At 35.3% G+C, this 19,352-nt stretch overlaps 1 protein-coding gene and 1 long non-coding RNA gene across 2 annotated transcripts in view; both read right to left on the reverse strand.

Moving 5' to 3' along the window:
• The window catches only part of LOC140989518 (probable inactive ATP-dependent zinc metalloprotease FTSHI 5, chloroplastic), a 50,494-nt gene extending 38,462 nt beyond the window's left edge, over window positions 1-12,032 (reverse strand). Inside the window, exons 1-2 of the mRNA XM_073458728.1 lie at window positions 11,010-12,032; window positions 9,555-10,026 (exon numbers count right to left, since the gene is read on the reverse strand). Coding sequence (XP_073314829.1) covers window positions 9,555-10,026; window positions 11,010-11,938 — 1,401 coding nt within the window. The 5' untranslated portion in view covers window positions 11,939-12,032. The remainder of the gene's footprint in view (window positions 1-9,554; window positions 10,027-11,009) is intronic.
• On the reverse strand, window positions 3,926-6,501 carry LOC140990363 (uncharacterized). Its single transcript, XR_012177639.1, has 2 exons — window positions 4,380-6,501; window positions 3,926-4,349 (listed from the first exon to the last, which is right to left on the reverse strand). It is a non-coding gene; the product is annotated as an uncharacterized lncRNA (long non-coding RNA).
• Window positions 12,033-19,352: the final 7,320 nt, after the last annotated feature.

Below are 19,352 nucleotides of genomic sequence, written 5' to 3' on the forward strand. Positions count from 1 at the left end.
AGCCCGTGGATGATGCCGGGGAGAAGATCAAATTCAAAGTTGCAAATTGGACGAATAAGCTGACAGAGTTTAATCATTTATGGCGCCGGTTCAAGCATTGACGGTGGAACTCAATCACATGTCACACTCTCATATTCTTCTCTTCAGATAACGATCCATAAATTGAATGAAAAATTATCTGGAGTGGGCACAGTCAGTCCGACTTGCGATTGATGGAAAAGGAAAGCTAGGATTTGTCAACGGCGAAGTGAAGCTTCGACTGACCCAAGATACAAGCAGTGGTGTTCTGAGAATTCATTGGTCACAGCATGGTCGATCAACTCGATGGAGCCAACAATCGATAAACCATTCATATTTTTACCCACGGCTCGGGAGGTTTGGAATGCGGTCCGAGAGACCTACTCTGATTCTGAAAACTACTATCAATTGTACGAGTTAAATACTCAGGTATGGCAGACGCAACAAGGTAACAAAGACATCACAACTTACAATAACAAGTTTATAGTTCTATAATAGGAATTGGACCTCCTTGATGCAAATGAGTGGGAGAGTAGCAAGGACTGTACCCGTTACAAGGCAAAACTAGACAGACATAGGATGTTTGTCTTTCTTTCGGGGATTAAACAAAGATCTGGATGAGGTTAGAGGACGTGTACATGGGCGAAAACCTCTGTCCAACATTCGGAGGTGTTTTCCGAGGTCTGACAAGAAGAAACTCGACACCAAGAGATGTCGAAACATTCGGAACACACCATGGAGTCTGAAGGTTCGGCCCTTGTAAGTCGAGAGACGGGGTCAAATGGGAGACCATTTTGCAAAAAGTGCAAAAAACCATGGCACACTATAGAAACATGCTGGAAAATACATGGGAAACCAACCCATCTTAAGAAAAAATTGGCACCAACAGATCGAATACTGGTGGTCGAGCTCTTCAAGCAGGTGGTGGAGATTCTGGACTGCCCTCTACCTCCTCAGCTTCTCTTCCCTTCACCAAGGATCAGTTAGAGCAACTATTCCAATTGTTTGAGTCTAGACGTGATAAACCCAAACTCTCATGTTCATTGGCCCAGACATGCATTTATCCTTGTGCAAATATTGCTAATTCGACCACTAACAGTGTCTGGATTCTGGATTCTGAATTCTGGAGCAACATATCATATGACAGGTTCATCGCAAGTGCTCTCCTTATATTCTCCGTGTGCAGGAAACCAAAACGTTAAACTTGTTGATGGCTCTGTTGCATCTGTTGCAGAGAAAGGAACCGTTGTTATTTCCTCGTCCTTGATTCTTACAAATGTGTTACATGTTCCCACTCATACAATCTCTTGTCAATCAGCAAAGTCACCATTAATCTTACGTGTCGAGTCATATTTTTGTCCTCTCATTGTGAATTTCAGGACCTGGCCTCGGAGAAGATGATTGGCAACGCTAAACAGGATGGTGGTCTCTACTTTCTTACTGCCAACTCCTTCCTTGGCAGACGTGATCCAGACGAGTGTCTCACTTTTGTTTCCCACTCAAATGTCGATGATATTTTCTTATGGCATAGTCGGTTAAGTCATCCGAACTTTTTTTATTTAAAGAAAATGTTTCCCGAGTTGTTTATTGTTAGCGTGTATTTAATTATTTGTTACAGTGTAGATTTAGTCTTATCACTATGTAACAAACAATCCTATTATTTAGGAAGTAGTTATATCATGTTATCTAGGTTTGTTACGTAGGTATCTCTATATAAGGATTGTAAACACAAGTGTAAAGTAGAAGAGTTTTTTGGATAAATACACAGCAGTGTTTCAGAGTATTTGACTCTTTTCAAACTTTCATGGTATCAGAGCCAGGCGGTTTCATTGAATTGAGAACAATGCATTCCATCGCACTCATGGCTGGAGTATCGGGAGGTAATGATTCAGAGGTAGCATCGGAAACCTCTATACCTATCTCCCTCACAGCTCCCACTACCGTTCACTCTTATAATTCTTTTTCCGGCGCCATCACTGCATACAAACTTAATGGCCGGAACTTCGTTCTCTGGTCTCGATCCGTTCAGATGGTCATTCGTGGAAAAGGGAAGTTCGGATATCTCGATGGGTCTATCCCTTCTCCACCCTTGGATGACCCTTCGTTTGCTGCCTGGGACATCCAGAATTCTCTAGTCATGTCCTGGCTCATCCACTCCATGGAAAACCGGATCGGAGAACTCTATCTCATGTACGGGACGGCCTCTGCCATTTGGGACGCTGTCAAACGGGCTTATTCAGACCTCGAAGACTCGTCTCAGATGTTCGCTTTAAGGACGAGAGCTCGCGATCTCCGTCAAGCTGATGGCTGTCTCTCTGATTATTACCATTCTCTAACTCGTGTCTAGCAGGAATTAGATCTGTTCCAACCTCAAGATTGGAAAGATCCGGCTGATGCACGTCTCCATCGTCGCATGCTAGAGAAGGAACGCACATATGATTTTCTTGCTGGTCTCAATCCCACCTTGGATGAAGTTCGCGGTCGAATTCTTGGCGTGAAACCTCTACCATCTCTCGATGAAATTTTTGCTGAAGTACGTCGCGAGGAACATCGCAAATCTGTAATGCTTGGCCCCAACGCGCCTTCACCTGTTGATTCATCGGCTATGGCGGCCCGGGCAGGTGATGAGAAGGGCAAGAAACCAACAACTTGATGTGATCACTGCCACAAACCGTATCACACAAAATCAAAGTGTTGGAAACTACATGGGAAGCCAGCCGACTGGGTTCCTAAGCATATGCGCGACAGTTCAGGTCACACGGCATCTACGCAGTCCGCGACGGCTCTACCGCCTCCTGCCCTCTTCACTGATGCTCAACTTGATCAATTAAGCAAGTTTTTCTCATCTACTCCTACTGCCTCTCTTATGGCCTCAACCGGTAATCCTTTAAACTCAAACTTCTGCTCCATCAAAAGCTCCATGGATAATTGACTCAGGCGCCTCCGATCATATGACGGGTAGCAAAATGTTTTTTACTACTTTTTCTCCGAGTATTTGTCCTCGCACTGTTAAGATTGCTGATGGTTCTTCCTTGCGCATTCACGGGACTGGTTTAGTCTATCTCGGTCCCTCGTTATGCTTGAAAAACGTCCTTTATGTGCCTGGTTTCTCGTGTAATTTATTATCCATCAGCAAGCTGACAATGGATCAGAATTGTAGTGCTATTTTCTCACCTTCATGATGCTTTTTTCAGGACCAGAGATCGGGCCGAGTGATTGGGAATGCTGAGAAAAGCTCGGGTCTCTACTATTTTCAGCAAGGTGATTCTTCGAAAAATAAACATCTGGCGGTTGTTGGATCCTCCTCTACTCTTTCTAGGCGTCAACAAATAAAGCTCCTTCACTGTCGTTTAGGTCATCCAAGTTTTCAATATTTGCAACGATTGTTTCCTGCATTATTCTTGAAAAATGAACGATTCGATTGTGATATTTGTCAACTTTCAAAGCACAAAAAAATTCCTTTTTTTCCTAGACCATATCAGCCCTCACGTCCTTTTTCGCTTGTTCATAGCGATTTATGGGGTCCATCGAGGATTGCATCTCATTCAAACAAAAGATAGTTTATTACATTTACTGATGATCATTCTCGTGTCTCATGGGTTTATTTACTTAAAGAAAAATCGGAAGTTCCAAACATTTTTTCTTCATTTTATACCATGGTAAAAAATAAATTTAACACAACCATTAAAGTCTTTCGTACTGACAATGGCACTGAGTACTACAACTCTGTCATGAATGCATTTATCACAAAAAATGGTCTATTACATCAAAGCTCTTGTGTTGAGTCACCTCAACAAAATGGAGTTTCCGAACGTAAAAATCGTCATCTTCTTGAAGTCGCACGCACACTTTTATTCACTGCTAATGTTCCTAAACATTTTTGGGGGGACGCAATCTTAACTGCGTGCTATCTTATTAATCGCCAACCATCAAAAGTCATTGGTTTCAATACACCTTTGTCAACCCTTCTTAGATCCTTTCCAACTTCACGTATATACTCAGAACTAGACCTTAAAGTATTTGGGTGTAAGGCATTTGTCCACAATACTTGTCCCACTAAGAGCAAACTTGACCCGCGGGCTTTACCTTGTATTTTTATAGGATATTCTTCCACACAAAAAGGATATCGTGTGTTTTGTCCATCTACAAAAAAATATTTGATCTCACATGATGTCACATTCTTTGAAAATCAAGCATTTTATCCCATAAATCAGCTTCAGGGGGGATAATTAGTGTCGCAAATTTCTGAGAAAATGCAGCAGATCATGACATTTTCTGGGATTCAAATCACTCTCCAACAGTGGACTGGGAGTTTCTACTGAAAGATATTCCTGATTCTCGTAAAGCACATGTTCAGGAACCTGATCCTAGTATATCAGCACCAAATCCACCAAATATTACCCCAACAAATCCCACAAAATCAACCCCCTGAAATCTCCCAAAGCTTCCTTCAAATCCAATTGGTACTACAAAAATACAGCCATATGACAGATTTTATGAGAGAAAAAAAAACTTGCAGCAAATAGAAGAACCCGACACCTCTCATGACCAAGCACAACTCCCGGTTTCTGGTAAGGATCTCACAATCTCTGAAATTGACATTCCTATAGCATTACGGAAAGGGAAACGTTCTTGCACTAACCATCCCATTTCAGATTTTCTCGGTTATGCACACTTGTCACAAGCTATGCAGGCCCTTGTATCTCAACTAGCCACCACAGAGATTCCAAAGAACTTTGAGGAAGCATGGCGTGATAACATGTGGAAACAAGCTATTTTAAACGAAATGCAAGCTCTTGAGAAGAATGAAACTTGGACAATTGTTCAGAAACCACAAGATAAAAAATCAGTAGGCTGCAAATGGGTATTTACCATCAAATACAATTCAGATGGGACTGTTGAACGACACAAAGCAAGGCTCGTCGCAAAGGGATATACTCAAACTCAAGGTATTGACTTCCAAGAAACCTTCACTCCGGTGGCTAAGATAAATTCCATACGTATTCTCTTGTCTCTCGCTGTTAATCTCGATTGGCCACTTCTACAACTTGATGTGAAGAACGCGTTTTTAAATGGGGAATTAGAAGAAGAAGTTTACATGGACCTACCTCCTGGTTTCAACACCAGCAATAACCAAGGTAATTCGTGTAGGTTGAAGAAGTCCTTATACGGACTCAAGCAGTCACCAAGAGCTTGGTTTGGGAGATTTATGAAATTTGTCCAAAGCCAAGGTTTCAAGAGGCTCAAGTTGTCCACACGCTGTTCTACAAACGACAGTCAACCGGTATTACTATTTTAATAGTCTATGTTGATGATATTGTTCTAACCGGGGATGACAAACTCGAGATGCAGATAATTAAAGCTGAGTTAGCAAGGGAATTTGATATGAAGGACCTCGGTAATCTCAGATTTTTTCTCGGAATGGAGATTGCTAGGAACAAAGACTCCATCTCAGTGTCTCAACGTAAGTACACTCTCGATCTGTTGAAAGAAACTGGTATGTTAGGCTCAAAACCAGTTGATACTCCAATGGACGCAAATCTGAAATTGGTAATTAACTCAGATGACAAACAAGTTGACAAGGGCAGTTATCAACGGCTAGTGGGCAAGCTGATTCATCTCTCACATACACGTCCGGATATTGGGTTTGCGGTTAGTTGTGTAAGTCAGTTTATGCACTCTCCTTCAGAAACTCATATGAGGGCCCTCTACAGAATTCTAAGGTACCTAAAAGGGAATCCGGGTAGAGGCATTTTGTTTCGAAGGACCGAAAGTGAGATATACAGATGTTTGTTGATGCTGATTATGCTGGATCTCCAAGAGATCGACGATCTACATCCGGATACTGTTCCTTTGTTTGGGGGAATCTGGTCACGTGGCGTAGTAAGAAACAAAACGTTGTAGTTAGAAGTAGTGCTGAGGCTGAACTACGATCAGTAGCTCTTGGAACATGCGAAGGCTTATGGATAAAAATGTTCTTGAAAGAACTCGAGTTGGAGGCTATAGGGCCAATTCTAGAATTCTGCGACAACAGTGCAGCGATCTCCATTATCCACAATCCAGTTCACCATGACAAAATTAAGCACATAGAGGTTGACAGACACTTCATCAAAGAAAAGATAGACCAAGGAATTCTCACAGTGAAACACATCTCCACCGAAGAACAGACGGCTGACATCTTAACAAAAGTTTTGTTCAAGCCAACCTTTGAAAAATTTGTAACCAAGCTTGGAATGTACAACCTGTACAGTCCAGCTTGATGGGGGGTGTTAGCGTGTATTTAATTATTTGTTACAGTGTAGATTTAGTCTTATCGCTATGTAACAAACAATCCTATTATTTAGGAGGTAGTTATATCATGTTATCTAGGTTTGTTACGTAGGTATCGCTATATAAGGATTGTAAACACAAGTGTAAAGTAGAAGAGTTTTTTGGATAAATACACAGCAGTGTTTCAGAGTATTTGACTCTTTTCAAACTTTCATTTATCAATAAAAATATTTCTACTTTGCATTGTGAATTCTGTGAGTTGGCCAAACATCATCGAGGTACTTTTTCATCTCAACCTTATAAAAAGTCCACGCCATTTACAATGATTCACAGTGATGTTTGCGACCCATGCAAAGTAAAAACGTTGTTTGTGTCCTTTATTGATGATCATTCACATCATTGGGTTTTCTTTTTGAAAGATAAGTCTGATGCAGCGGTCACATTTCAAAATTTTTTCCAAATGATTCAGACTCAATTCCACAATAGGATCAAAATTTTTCGGAGTGATAATGGGCGGGAATACCTTAACAATATACTTGACAAGTTTTTCCAAGAACAAGGGATAATTCACCATAGCTCATGTCCCCGTACACCTCAACAAATGGTGTGACTGAACGAAAAAACAGACATCTCCTTGAAGTTGCTCGAGCAATTAGTTTTGAAACCAAAGTGCCTAAGTATCTTTGGGGAGAAGCAGTTCTAACAGCCACCTATTTGGTAAATAGACTACCATCTAGGATTTTGAATTTTCAATCCCCTGTAAACATTTTCCAAAAAAAATTTCCCAATACACGTCTTCTCACTAAAATCCCTCTAAAAATATTTGGCAGTCTAGCATTTGTTCATAATTTTGATCATGGTATCTCAAAACTGGATCCAAAGGCACAAAAATGTATTTTTGTTGGGTATCCTGCAAACCAATAGGGGTACAAGTGCTTTGACCCTGTTACCAAAAAAATTTTATTTCCATGGATGTAACATTCGTTGAAGGCAAGTCTTTCTACGCGCCGCATCTTCAGAAAGAGTCTAAAGATAATGAAGATGATGACCACTCAACCGAGCCTGACTTTGATATAAAACTAGGAAACTATGAAATTTCAAACTTTAATCAATCCGACATAACAGCGGAGACAGGTGAAAAACAGTTTAAAGGATTGGTTTATACAAGGAAGAAGGATGCAAAGAAAAGAGGAGACCCTATCATTCAACAATGCCATAAGTCAACTCGTGGACTGGATCTTGAAACTCAGAATGATGCCTTGACTACTCCTAAAAACAACATTGATCTTCTCATTGCCCTGAGAAAAGGTACCCGATCATGCACAAAACACCCAATTTCAAACATTGTATCTTATAAAAAGCTGTCACCCTCATATTGTTCGTTTGTCTCTCAGTTAGATGCCATCAACATTCCTAATAATGTACAGGAAGCTCTAGAAATCCCTGAATGGAGAGAGGCGATTTATGAGGAGATGAGAGCTCTGGAAAAAAACTCTACTCGGGAGATGGCTGACCTAACAAGTGGAAAATCAGTTATAGGGTGTAAGTGGGTATTTTCCCCAAAATACAACTCTGATGGATCTCTGGAACGGTATAAAGCACGGTTGGTTGCCAAAGGCTTCACCCAAACATATGGGGTTGACTACACAGAAACTTTCTTTCCAGCGGCGAAATTTAATACAGTTCGAGTCATTCTCTCTGCTGCTGTTAATCTTGATTGGCCACTAAATCAGCTAGACGTGAAGAATGCCTTTCTAAATGGTGATCTAGAAGAGGACGTGTACATGGAACCACCACCTGTATTTACTGATCAGTTTAGACCAAAAGTGTGCAAGCTAAAGAAATCACTTTATGGACTGAAACAGCCTCCCAGAGCATGGTTCGAAAGGTTCACAAAGTTTGTGAGAAGCCAAAGCTACTGTCAAGGACAATCGGATCATACCCTCTTCACAAAAAGTTCCAATAGTGGAAAGATTTCAGTGTTAATTGTCTATGTTGATGATATAATATTGACATGTGATGATATAGAAGAGACAAACGGGGTAAAGAAAAGCTTGGCAAGAGAGTTTGAAATGAAGGACCTGGGGCAGTTGAGGTATTTCCTTGGAATGGAAGTAGCAAGGTCCAAAAAGAGAATCACGGTGTCTCAAAGAAAATAAATTCTTGACCTCCTGAAGGAGACAGAGATGAATGGATGCAAACCATCAGATACACCCATAGAAGCCAATAAGAAGCTAGGAGATATCAACAATGGCCTTGCAATGGATACAGGAAGATATCAAAGACTGGTCGGGAGATTGATTTATCTATCGCACACACGCCCGGACATTGCCTTCGCAGTAAGAGAAGTATTTCTCCTAATAATGTCTGTCATATTGTTCTATAAAAAATTATAATTGAAATAATTGTTTAACCATTCTACATCATATAACAATCCGAGAACAAAATTTAGGTCATTAAAAAATTGCTATCTACTCAGATTTTGCCATTCCCCTACTTGCAAATACTACATTAACTTCATGAATTGAACTCAAGGTCTTCACTTGGACAACTTATTAGGCTGGCTGGCTGCCTATGTATTAAATAGCTAATGACAATGGGTCAACTCAAAAGTTTTGAATTGCAGAAAAGCCTAAGAGCTACTTTTCTATTATTGTGCTATAAAAATAGCTAAACGGGACATAAGCTTAACTACTGCTCATACAGGCTGAATATAGATACACATTATATATAATTTGTTCAAAATATATAAATTTTGAATAAAATTTTATTTTGGCTCGAAAACTATCATCGACGTATAAATATTATTACTGTTCTAGAACAAATATATTCATTAAAAAAAGTAACAAACACTCATTAGTAAAACACACAACCATGACAAATAATGAAATGTTGCTTTCATATGTTGATAGCATAATATATGAGCATGTAAACATGCAATTTAAGTTTGGTTTGTAGATAGATACAACACTAGAAATTGCATGATCGTATGAATTGGAACAATATCACACTTTTTCAATTCAGAATAAGATTTTAAGGTCTATTACATTGAGAGGGAGAGATTAATTGACCACCTACATAAAATGTGATAAACAACTTTTATTGATCATATTCCATATTATCATTTATATTGAAAAAGAGACCACTTCTAGAAGCTGCATGAACGTTTATTGAATCGCAGGCATTTTTTCACAGTGAGCAAGTAAAAACACTTAAAGTGAACTTAAAATTCCAGTTATCCAAGGAAAATTTTCAGAAAACCTTACCTGTCTTTCAGCCACATACTTTTTACCTAAATCAGGGTCCTCCAATAAATTTCTTTTTAGGTTAGTCTTAACATCATCTCTCCATTTCTTCCAACCGCTAAGTAAATGGAGGCCTACTGCTTTTGGAACTATCACCTCCTTCCTTCCAAACATCCACTTCAACTCAATATCGGGAAAACCCTTGACAATCTCATCTGCGGGTGTGATTGTAATAAAACGTCTTTCTATACCATGTTTCTTCATAGTCTTTTTGATGTGATCTTCGAGGCTCTTTTGCATCTCCTTTGAATCTCTAAGCACTTGCTGAATTCGAAGAGCAAAATCAGTCGCATCTTGATACGAAAGAGAATCCCTCTCCTCATTAGTCAGAACACTGGGTAAAATTATTTGCTCTTTTAACTGCCTATGTGCATGTTGCAATTGTTTCTGAATCTCACCTTTAGAGAGCTTTGTAACAGGGGATGCCGAAGAACTGTGAACTCAAGACACCAAAAGAAGAATAAGATGCAACAGTTGGATCAGACCCTAACTACTAGAAATGCAATTGTAACCTATCACTCCTATGAAGATTTTGAAACTGTAAACAGCAACAATTACACTTAATATGAAAATATTGTTCCTGAAAACTTGCAAGGGGAGAAGCCATAGAAGTTTCTATGATTAAAAAATTACTTATACCAAGCCATGTGGTAGACATGCCCAAGCACAGGTACAGAAAAAAGCTTATTTGTTGCTAAAATGTATGGTCTCAAAAAGGTAGATTTACAAGAAAGTCAATGCATATCATTGGAGCTACCAACGTGCTTAACAATATAAAAATAAGCTGTTTAAAGTTTCTTCTTCCATTGAAGACCTGGGACTGATGAGATACAAGATTGATAGCCTTAAAACTCAATGCAGTAGCTACAGATTATAATTCACTGCACGCTGATTTATACACATTTTTAAACTGAAACATGAAACAACTCTTCCAAGATGTGATTGAAATCCAGTTCTAACTTCTAATTGTTTTCACACTTTAGCAATGTCCTACTTGTAATCAGGGGCGTAGCCAGGAGTTCTTCAACTAGTGGAGAAAATTTGTTTCGACGAGGCGTCTTTATGAGTTACATAACAAAAAAAATTGTTCTATGGTTGCTATATAAATGGGAAGGGTGGGAAAACTACCGGGATCGAGAGCCTGATAAAACCAAATATGTGTAAACAATATGGAGAATTTTGTTAAAGTTAAAAGATAACAAGTTAACATCATATATTCAATAAAAATCCTCTGTTATCAATGGATGCTTTGATGATTTACTTATGTTTCATCATTTTGTACAAATCACCAATATATAAAAGACATGCAAACCAACATTTTAACAATCACACAGTAACATTGACGATCATTTTCTTGGTAAATTTCATGAAACACCAACGTCAGGCTTTATTAGTTTAAAGCAATTCACGGTTTACCTCTGAGTGGCACGCTTCCTCATATCCCTCATAAAGCCCTCTACCAATGCCTCACACTCTCTCTCAATAAACAAGAGCTCCCTCACACCAATGCTTAGGGCCATGGTTTCCTTCCCTGATATCAAATCCTCAATCTCATCGATCCTTTCCCCTGTGCTATTGTACTCTTTTTCCCAACTCATCCTTTCCTCCCTCAACTTCTGAATACTTACGCCACCACCTTTGGCTTTCCTTAACAAACTCTCTTCCTCCCTCTTCGCCTTAAATAATTTATCAACGATTTCCTCGGACCGGTTCATCAGCTGATCCTTTTCCCCTTTCAAAACTTTCAACTTTGCATTAAGATCATCCATTATCTCTTCTTGCAACGTCCTCTTAGTAGCTTTAACACCCTTTAAGCTCTCCTTAACTTTCGCGGAAGAATCCTCATTTTCCGATTTTTTTGCCTCGTCTATCATCTTGAGCAGCCTACCCACATCTTCCAACAACCTCCTAGTAAAATTCGAGTACTCGTGACCCTTTTCTTCATTCTCTTTCGGCAACAATAATTCACTCGCAGCAGGTGAAGAGACGGCGGCAAAAGCTGGTTTCTGAAACCCAAAAACAGGACAGAAAAATCCCAGAACAACACATAACAACGCATAAGCAATTGGTTTGGCAACGTCGATCCCATTCTGTTCATTTTTATCAAGTTTTGTACAAGTAGATGGGATTTTCAGCTGTCGGCCATTGCTGCCAACCATATAACAACTAACAACAGATGACTGAACATATCTAAGCGGAACAGCGTGCGTGGTGATTGGAAACGGCCGGAATCTGAACGAGTGACTTCTGAAGCGAATGATTTTGGGATTTAGCCTAGCGGAGCCATGGATTTCGAAGTAGAATAGAGAATTCTGAAGTGATGAAGTGAGAGCATTCGGATTCATGAGTGCATTTGGTAAGCGAGAGCAGCAAATCGCGAACTCCGCCTTTGCTCAAATAGATAAGCCCCCGCTCGGATTACTGTGGTTTTAGACCCAGTTCCAAAATCATCCGCCTTTTTAATAAAAAAATTTAAAAAAAAAAAAAAATTGTAATTATGACTAACGTAAAAAATAATATTTTTAACATATTTTTATTAAAATTTGCATATATTACAAAAAATTTCTTCATAACAAAATAATATTTTTCATGTATCAAATCGGATCAGGTCGAAAATTCACATGAGTTTACTATAATGAGGTTTTATGTAAATTGAAATAGTATTTAGGAACGTGGTATTCTCAATTACACATAATATAAATATACTCCCAGAAATAATAAAGAAATTAAAAAACTAAACAAAGCAATCATCACTCCCAACTCAAAAGAAAAATAATCGGCAAATCGGAAATTTTAGATGTCATTCCTTCTGCAAGTTGTGAGTGGGTTGACTGAATTATTGTGACATTCTTTAGAAGAAGTCGAGACAAGCTCTAGATGAATTACAAGACATATATTATGAATTTTAAATTTATTAAAATGGGCAACAAAAATTAGTGTAATTGATGCAGTCCTGACTAGAAGTATAAACGAAACGTGCTTATTTGTGAGTTTTTTGAGCTGGTTCGAAAAATATATGATCCGTATTTGAGTTTATTGAATTCAAACTGAACTCGAACATGTTCGAACTTTTTGCGAGCCAAACTGACAAGTGATATATCTTACACAAAAGTTTTGACATGAAATATATTCTTGACAAGAAATAGATTTAAAAAGTTCTAAGTGTTGGAGTATCGTTGTCTCGTACCTAATTCGTGATGAAAGTTTAAAATTTTTAACTTTGACATTCAAAACATGCTTTGGGCATCGTATGATTCAAATCCATGTATAAAATGTCTAATTGTATTCACTTTTGCATTCTAAGATGTTGCAACAACAACTATTTCGGGATTAGCCAAGATAATCCTTCTTGTGAGTGTCTACGAGCGATCTACCGGAAATCTCTTTTATTCAATCTTCCAAATTAAATCTACAATTGAAGACTAAATTCTTCGTCTAATTTGCATTAGAAAATAGACGAAATTTTACATTGAGATCAACTTGCGGAAATTTCGGAACTCTAATGGCGACAGTGGCTGTGCACGGTGGTGGGAGGGTGGCTCGACCATGAGCCTTGTTTCTCAAGGTGGTAGAAATATTTGAGGATAGAAGAGAGACGAAGGGTAAAATCTAAGTTTAGATTTTCTTGTGCTGTGTGTTATCAATTTTTTTATAACATATATTTATTATCTCTCAATGATTCAATCTTAATCATACTATAACCCTTCTAAAATCACCATTCATATAGGACTAGTTGAATTCTCGTTGTCAAAACTCATACATTGTATTTTTAATTATTAAAAACACCTTATATAATTAAATAATTATTGTTCAACTGACATACTCTAGATCCTTATAGAATATTCTCACGAACTATTTCCAATTATTGAAAACACTTAATATAATTAAATAATTAATTATTTCTAAACTCCTCTAAAATATTAAATGAGTGTTTTGATTTGTTGAATTGTTTTGGACATTTAAGTGGGTGGACTAAAACAATCTTGATTTTACTAATTAAAATTTTAATAAAACCAATTATGGTTCAATTTCCACTACCCCATTTTCTCAAACTCCTTCCAGTTTTTTATAATTTCATCTCATTCTTTTATTATTTTCACAAAAATAATTCTTTTTTATTTTAATAATTTTATAAAAATAAAAACAATAAATAAAATTGAAATGATAAAAACACGATACAAATCCTAAATCGAGTTAAACACAAATAAATTAGGACAATAATAAATTATTGATTGGCGTATGTGTTACATTATCTAGAAATATAATTAAAAATTAAACAAGTCGTGGACGGTCGCCGATCTCAAAATCACGACTCTTAACATTCAATATTTTGGTAAATAATATATATCGATTCCGCGAGAGCATAGATCAATGAACATATTACTTTTAATTGTCATAAAATCAGTATTTCTACTCGTAAAAACTAAACCATGTTTCGTCATAGCATTAACAACACATAATATATAGAGTTGATCTTTTGTGAAATGGGTCGATCTGGTCCAATCATGCGATGAAAAATAATAGTATTCACATAAAAAGTAATATATTTTAATTGACTCGGTTGGTTCGGAAGTTTGTGTCACAAAATTGATTTGTTTAATAATCTATTAAGATTTTTTGTATAATATACAATCTTGATTTACATCAAATCAATACTCCTTTCCTTATAAATATTGATAAATTTTACATTGTGTATCAATATTTTTCATAGATATTTAAGATCTATAGTATTAAAAAAAATAACAAGTTTTATCAGATAAATATTCTTTAGGAATATTTAATATCTATATCTTAAATCAATGTTTTTTCAAAAATATTATCATATTTTGTGTCAATATTTTTTGAGAATATTAATGAATATTGTGTCTTGTATCAATATTATTCGGGAAGACCGACAAATCATATATCTTATATCAATATTTTGCAGAAATATCAATAGATTTTAAATTTTGATCAATATTTTTTTAAAAATATTGATAGATCTTGTATTTTGTATTAATATAGATCTTAATCAGGAATGTTGATAGATCTAATAACAATATTTTTCATTAGTACTAATAAATCTCACATCCATAATTTTCTGAAATATTGACAGATCTTATATGTTCAAATCAATATTCTTCATAAATATTGATTTTAGATTGACATTATTCAATAATATATACAAGTTTTCGATTGTGGAACGACGTTTTATCAAGAATATATCTTATATTTTAAGTTGTAGGTCTAATATTCTTCAGGAATATAGACAGATCTTTAAATCTTAAATTATAAATCTACCTAGACTATCGATTTTAAAAGCAACATTCTTCAAAATATTGGTAGATATCAGTGTTGGAGATTTAATAAAATAAATCTATAAATCATGTGATTAAATCCATATATCACAACACGCCAAGAATTCATGTCGAATTATCAGAAAATATAAATAATAGTAAACACGTACCAGAATCCATTGATTGATATAGCGTCGGAGTTCTGGATCTTCCAAGACAACAGAGAATCGACCACCTTATTCTTGCCTTTGATGGGAAAAGGAGATAGATCTAGAATATGTGCGCCGCATATATTCTACGTTATCTTCTCTGTGCCTTGGGGACCATAACCTTATATAACCTTAAAGTTTTCAACCCATCATAGAAGACCTAATTGGGCTGGGTTTCTACACATGAGGTGGATCATACCAATTTATTTAATACTTTGGAAACACATAATTAATTAGATCACTTTATTGGGTCCTTTATTAGATAAATTGTCAATGTACAATTAATTAAATTATGTGAGCCCACAAAATAATTCCAACAATCAGATCTTGCTAAATATCAATATAGAATCTTTTTGTGCCACTTCAAGAGCATCAAACATAAAATTATAAAAGTGTGATGCTTCATGAGCATCAATTGATTTATTATAAAATATAATGTTTAATAATAAATTGTGCTCTTCTGATAACAACTTCAAACGAAAAAATATTTGTGATGATAATGTGCTATAAATTAAATGAGAAGTGAGTTCAGATAATGACTCTGACTATTTTATTCATAATTGAAAATCCCTATTTGTATGGACAAAGATATAATACAAATTATACAAGGATTGAGATATCTATATGAACAGAACATCTATCAAGATTCAATAATCATATCATAACATAAATTATGATTTATAAAATAAAATGGGCAACAATATTCACTCTGGCAGTCGTCGTCTTTGCTCGATTTGTATTTAGGAATGATGTAGACAACGACTTCTCGGACATGATGACTATAAATTTACTTATCAAGGACCAATGCGCTTGGAAGATTTCAATTCAACATCCCAAGTTTTATTGACATTTCATTTCTCTGTTACTTTGTTCGGCGTATGAAGAACACTTTTTCTTTTCATTTATATTTTAATTTCTAGTTTTATAAAAGATCAAAAGATGCAGAGCAGAGTACTTGAGTAGGTCTCTTGTTAGACGGTCTCACGAATCTTTATCTGTGAAACGAGTCAACCCTATCGATATTCACAATAAAAAGTAATACTCTTAGCATAAAAAATAATACTTTTCGTAGATGATCCAAATAAGAGATCCGTCTCACAAAATACGACCAGTGAGACCGTCTCACACAAGTTTTTGCCGGAGTACTTTGGATATGTCAAAGCAAAAACAAAATTCCTAAAATGGCCCTACCTTAATTCACTTTACATTTTGTCATTTAAACAAACATTTTAGTAGAGGAGCGAGTTCACAATATTTGGCATTCAATAGTTTAGTGGAAAAAAAATAACAATCATCTCTGAATTGCATATTGTGAACCAATGGATATGAACATTATTTTCATATCAAGTTGAAATTTTAGTAGAAAAACCTTGAAGGAATATTAGTTTGTTATAACTCAATCCTTCTAAGTCTACATACGGCCTTTGCCCATCGACTTCGCCCCTCAGAGTAATAGCAAATCTGGAAAACAGATTTTATGCGTAAAACATTTCGTTACACACCAATGTCAACCAAGTGATTATAAACGACAATTTCCAACTTTTGTATCGGTATAGATATGCACAATCTACATTCATGATGTATCTATCTTAAATAGGAAAAGAAAATATGAGTTTGGAATAATGCAAGCATTAACAACAAAAGACAAATGAAAAATCTACGACAAAAAAAGAAAATTCCGGTTGCAGATACTTTTTCCAATCCTTGCATTGGCCTGCTTTCTCAAAGTTCTCTCAAGCAAATCACCTCTTCGACTTGTTTAAACACTAGTTTGGCGAAAGAAATCATAATTCATTGGCTTCAAAAGACTAGAGGTGACGAATATTTCGACAACTAATTTTCTTTCATCCAAGTTTTTATATTCTTTTACCCATCATAAAATTCAAAAATATTTCCACAATTTTCCAATGTTTTTCCGATTAGACCACGATGACTGATATGCTATGTTTATCTTATTATACGAATACTAGAAAAATACTGTCATCAAGATAACGTGATTCTAAAAGTAGTGCCAAGAGATTGCAGTCGGGACTTCACACCTTGATATGTTTACTAATTATCATACAATCTCTTGGTACTACTTTTAGAATCACATTATCTTGATGAGAATATTTTAGACTTCACACCATGATATTTTTGAATTATCATACAATGTGTTTGATGTAATCATTGTCTCTGTTGAATAGAACAATTGAAATATGATGATTGAGCAGATGTACGATTTAAAAGATTTATGTTGCACAATTACAATTAACTATAAAGGTCACATGTTCGATTTACATTGATTGTGTAGAGTGTAATTATTAGGAGGTATATTGTCAAAAGAAATAATTGCCCCTAGTGTGTAAAATAATCAAAACATAGCGCTTGTTCTGTAGTACGATTTGAGTTACACAATTACTATTAATTATAATATTTGATAAAACAACAAGTGATATATCATACACAAAAGTTTTGACATGAAATCTATTTTTGACATGAAACGAATTTAGAAATTTATAAGTGTTGGAATAGTGTTTTCTCGCATCCAAGACGTGACGAAAGTTTAAAATTTTTAGCTTTGACATACAAAACATGACTTGGACATCGTATGATTCAAATCCATGCATAGAATATCTAGCTGGAATTTCAGAACTCTGGTGGCGGCGGCGGCTGTGCGCGGTGGTGGAAGGGTGGCTCGACCGCGAGCCTTGTTTCTCAAGTTGGTCGAAATATTTGAGGATAGAAGAGAGACCGATGGAGAAATCTAAGTGTATATTTTTTGTTGTTGTGTGTTATCAACTTTTGATAATATATATTTAATATCTCTCAATGACACAATTTTAATCTTACTAGAACTTTTCTAAAATCATCATTCATCTAGGACTAGTTGAATCCTCTTTATCAAAACTCCTACATTGTATTTTTAACTATTAAAAAGACATCTCGTAAAAAAAAAAAAAAACTATTAAAAAAACATGGTATAGTTAAATAATTATTATTCAACTAGCATACTCTAGATCTTAATTTTCTCACGGAATATTTCTAACTTTTGAAAATACTTAATATATTAAATAACAATTATTTAGATAATTATTTTTTAGATTACTGTAGAATATTCAATTAGTGTTTTTACTTGTTGAATTGGTTTAAACATTTAAGTGGGTGGACTAAAATGCTCCAGCTCCCGATTTTACTAATTAAAATTTTAAGAAAAACAATAGAAGAAGGATAAAATTTTTTGTTCAATTTCCACTGCCCCATTTTCTCACACTCCCTCCCACTTTTTTTTTAAAAAATTCATTTCAGAATGTATTTTTGTTTTGAATAAAGAAGCGCGCTTCTGTTAATGTAATGTAGGTGTCTTCTCGGTTGATGGATGAGATAAATGCCTATATCGCTTTGTATATAATTTCATATCATTTTTTTATTATTCACTAAAAATAAATAATTTTTTTTATTTTAATAACATTTTAAGAATAAAAACAATAAATAAAATTGAAACGATAAAAACATGATACAAATCCTAAATCAATTTACCCCAATTTTCATACTTCTATTTCTCTCTTTCTCGAATATCTTCCCTTCTATCCGCGATACTATCTTTAATTCATTTCTTCCAAATTTTTAGGTTCTAATGTTTCAAAAAATTCAATAACTCGTCTCTCCTTTTTTTTTTTTGATTAATAATATAGAAAGAATAGGTCTCTTGTGATACGGTTTCACGAATCTTTATCTGTGAGATAGGTCAATCCTACCGATATTCACAATAAAAAGTAATACTTTTTCATGGATGACCCAAATAAGAGATTCGTCTCACAAAATACGACTCATGAGACCGTCTTACACAAGTTTTTGTCATATAAAAATATTTAATTACTAATATATATTGAGAAAGAGATTGATTAACTTTCATATTGACTTTAAAAAAAATATTTCACAACTTAAAAATGTCAATATTATAAATAAGTTAAAAAAACTATACCAATATATTTAAATCTTTATATAAAAGTTTTATACACTAATTAAAAAGTTAACTTTACATATATATTACTATTTAATTAAAAATTTTCACCATCTTACTAATTTGTAATCAATTTCGTAAATATTAATAAATTTTACAAAAATACCCTCAAATCCTGTTTTTCTTGTAACTTCCACAAATTTATCTTCAATAATATCGTGGTTTATAAGCCATTAAATCTTTGATAATTTATCTGAATTCTTGAATTTTTAATATTTTATTTATATAAATAAATAAAGGGTGATATGATAAAAGCGTGGATTGCACAATC

Source organism: Primulina huaijiensis, chromosome 12, assembly GCF_012295235.1.
Source record: "Primulina huaijiensis isolate GDHJ02 chromosome 12, ASM1229523v2, whole genome shotgun sequence".
Lineage (NCBI taxonomy): Eukaryota > Viridiplantae > Streptophyta > Magnoliopsida > Lamiales > Gesneriaceae > Primulina > Primulina huaijiensis.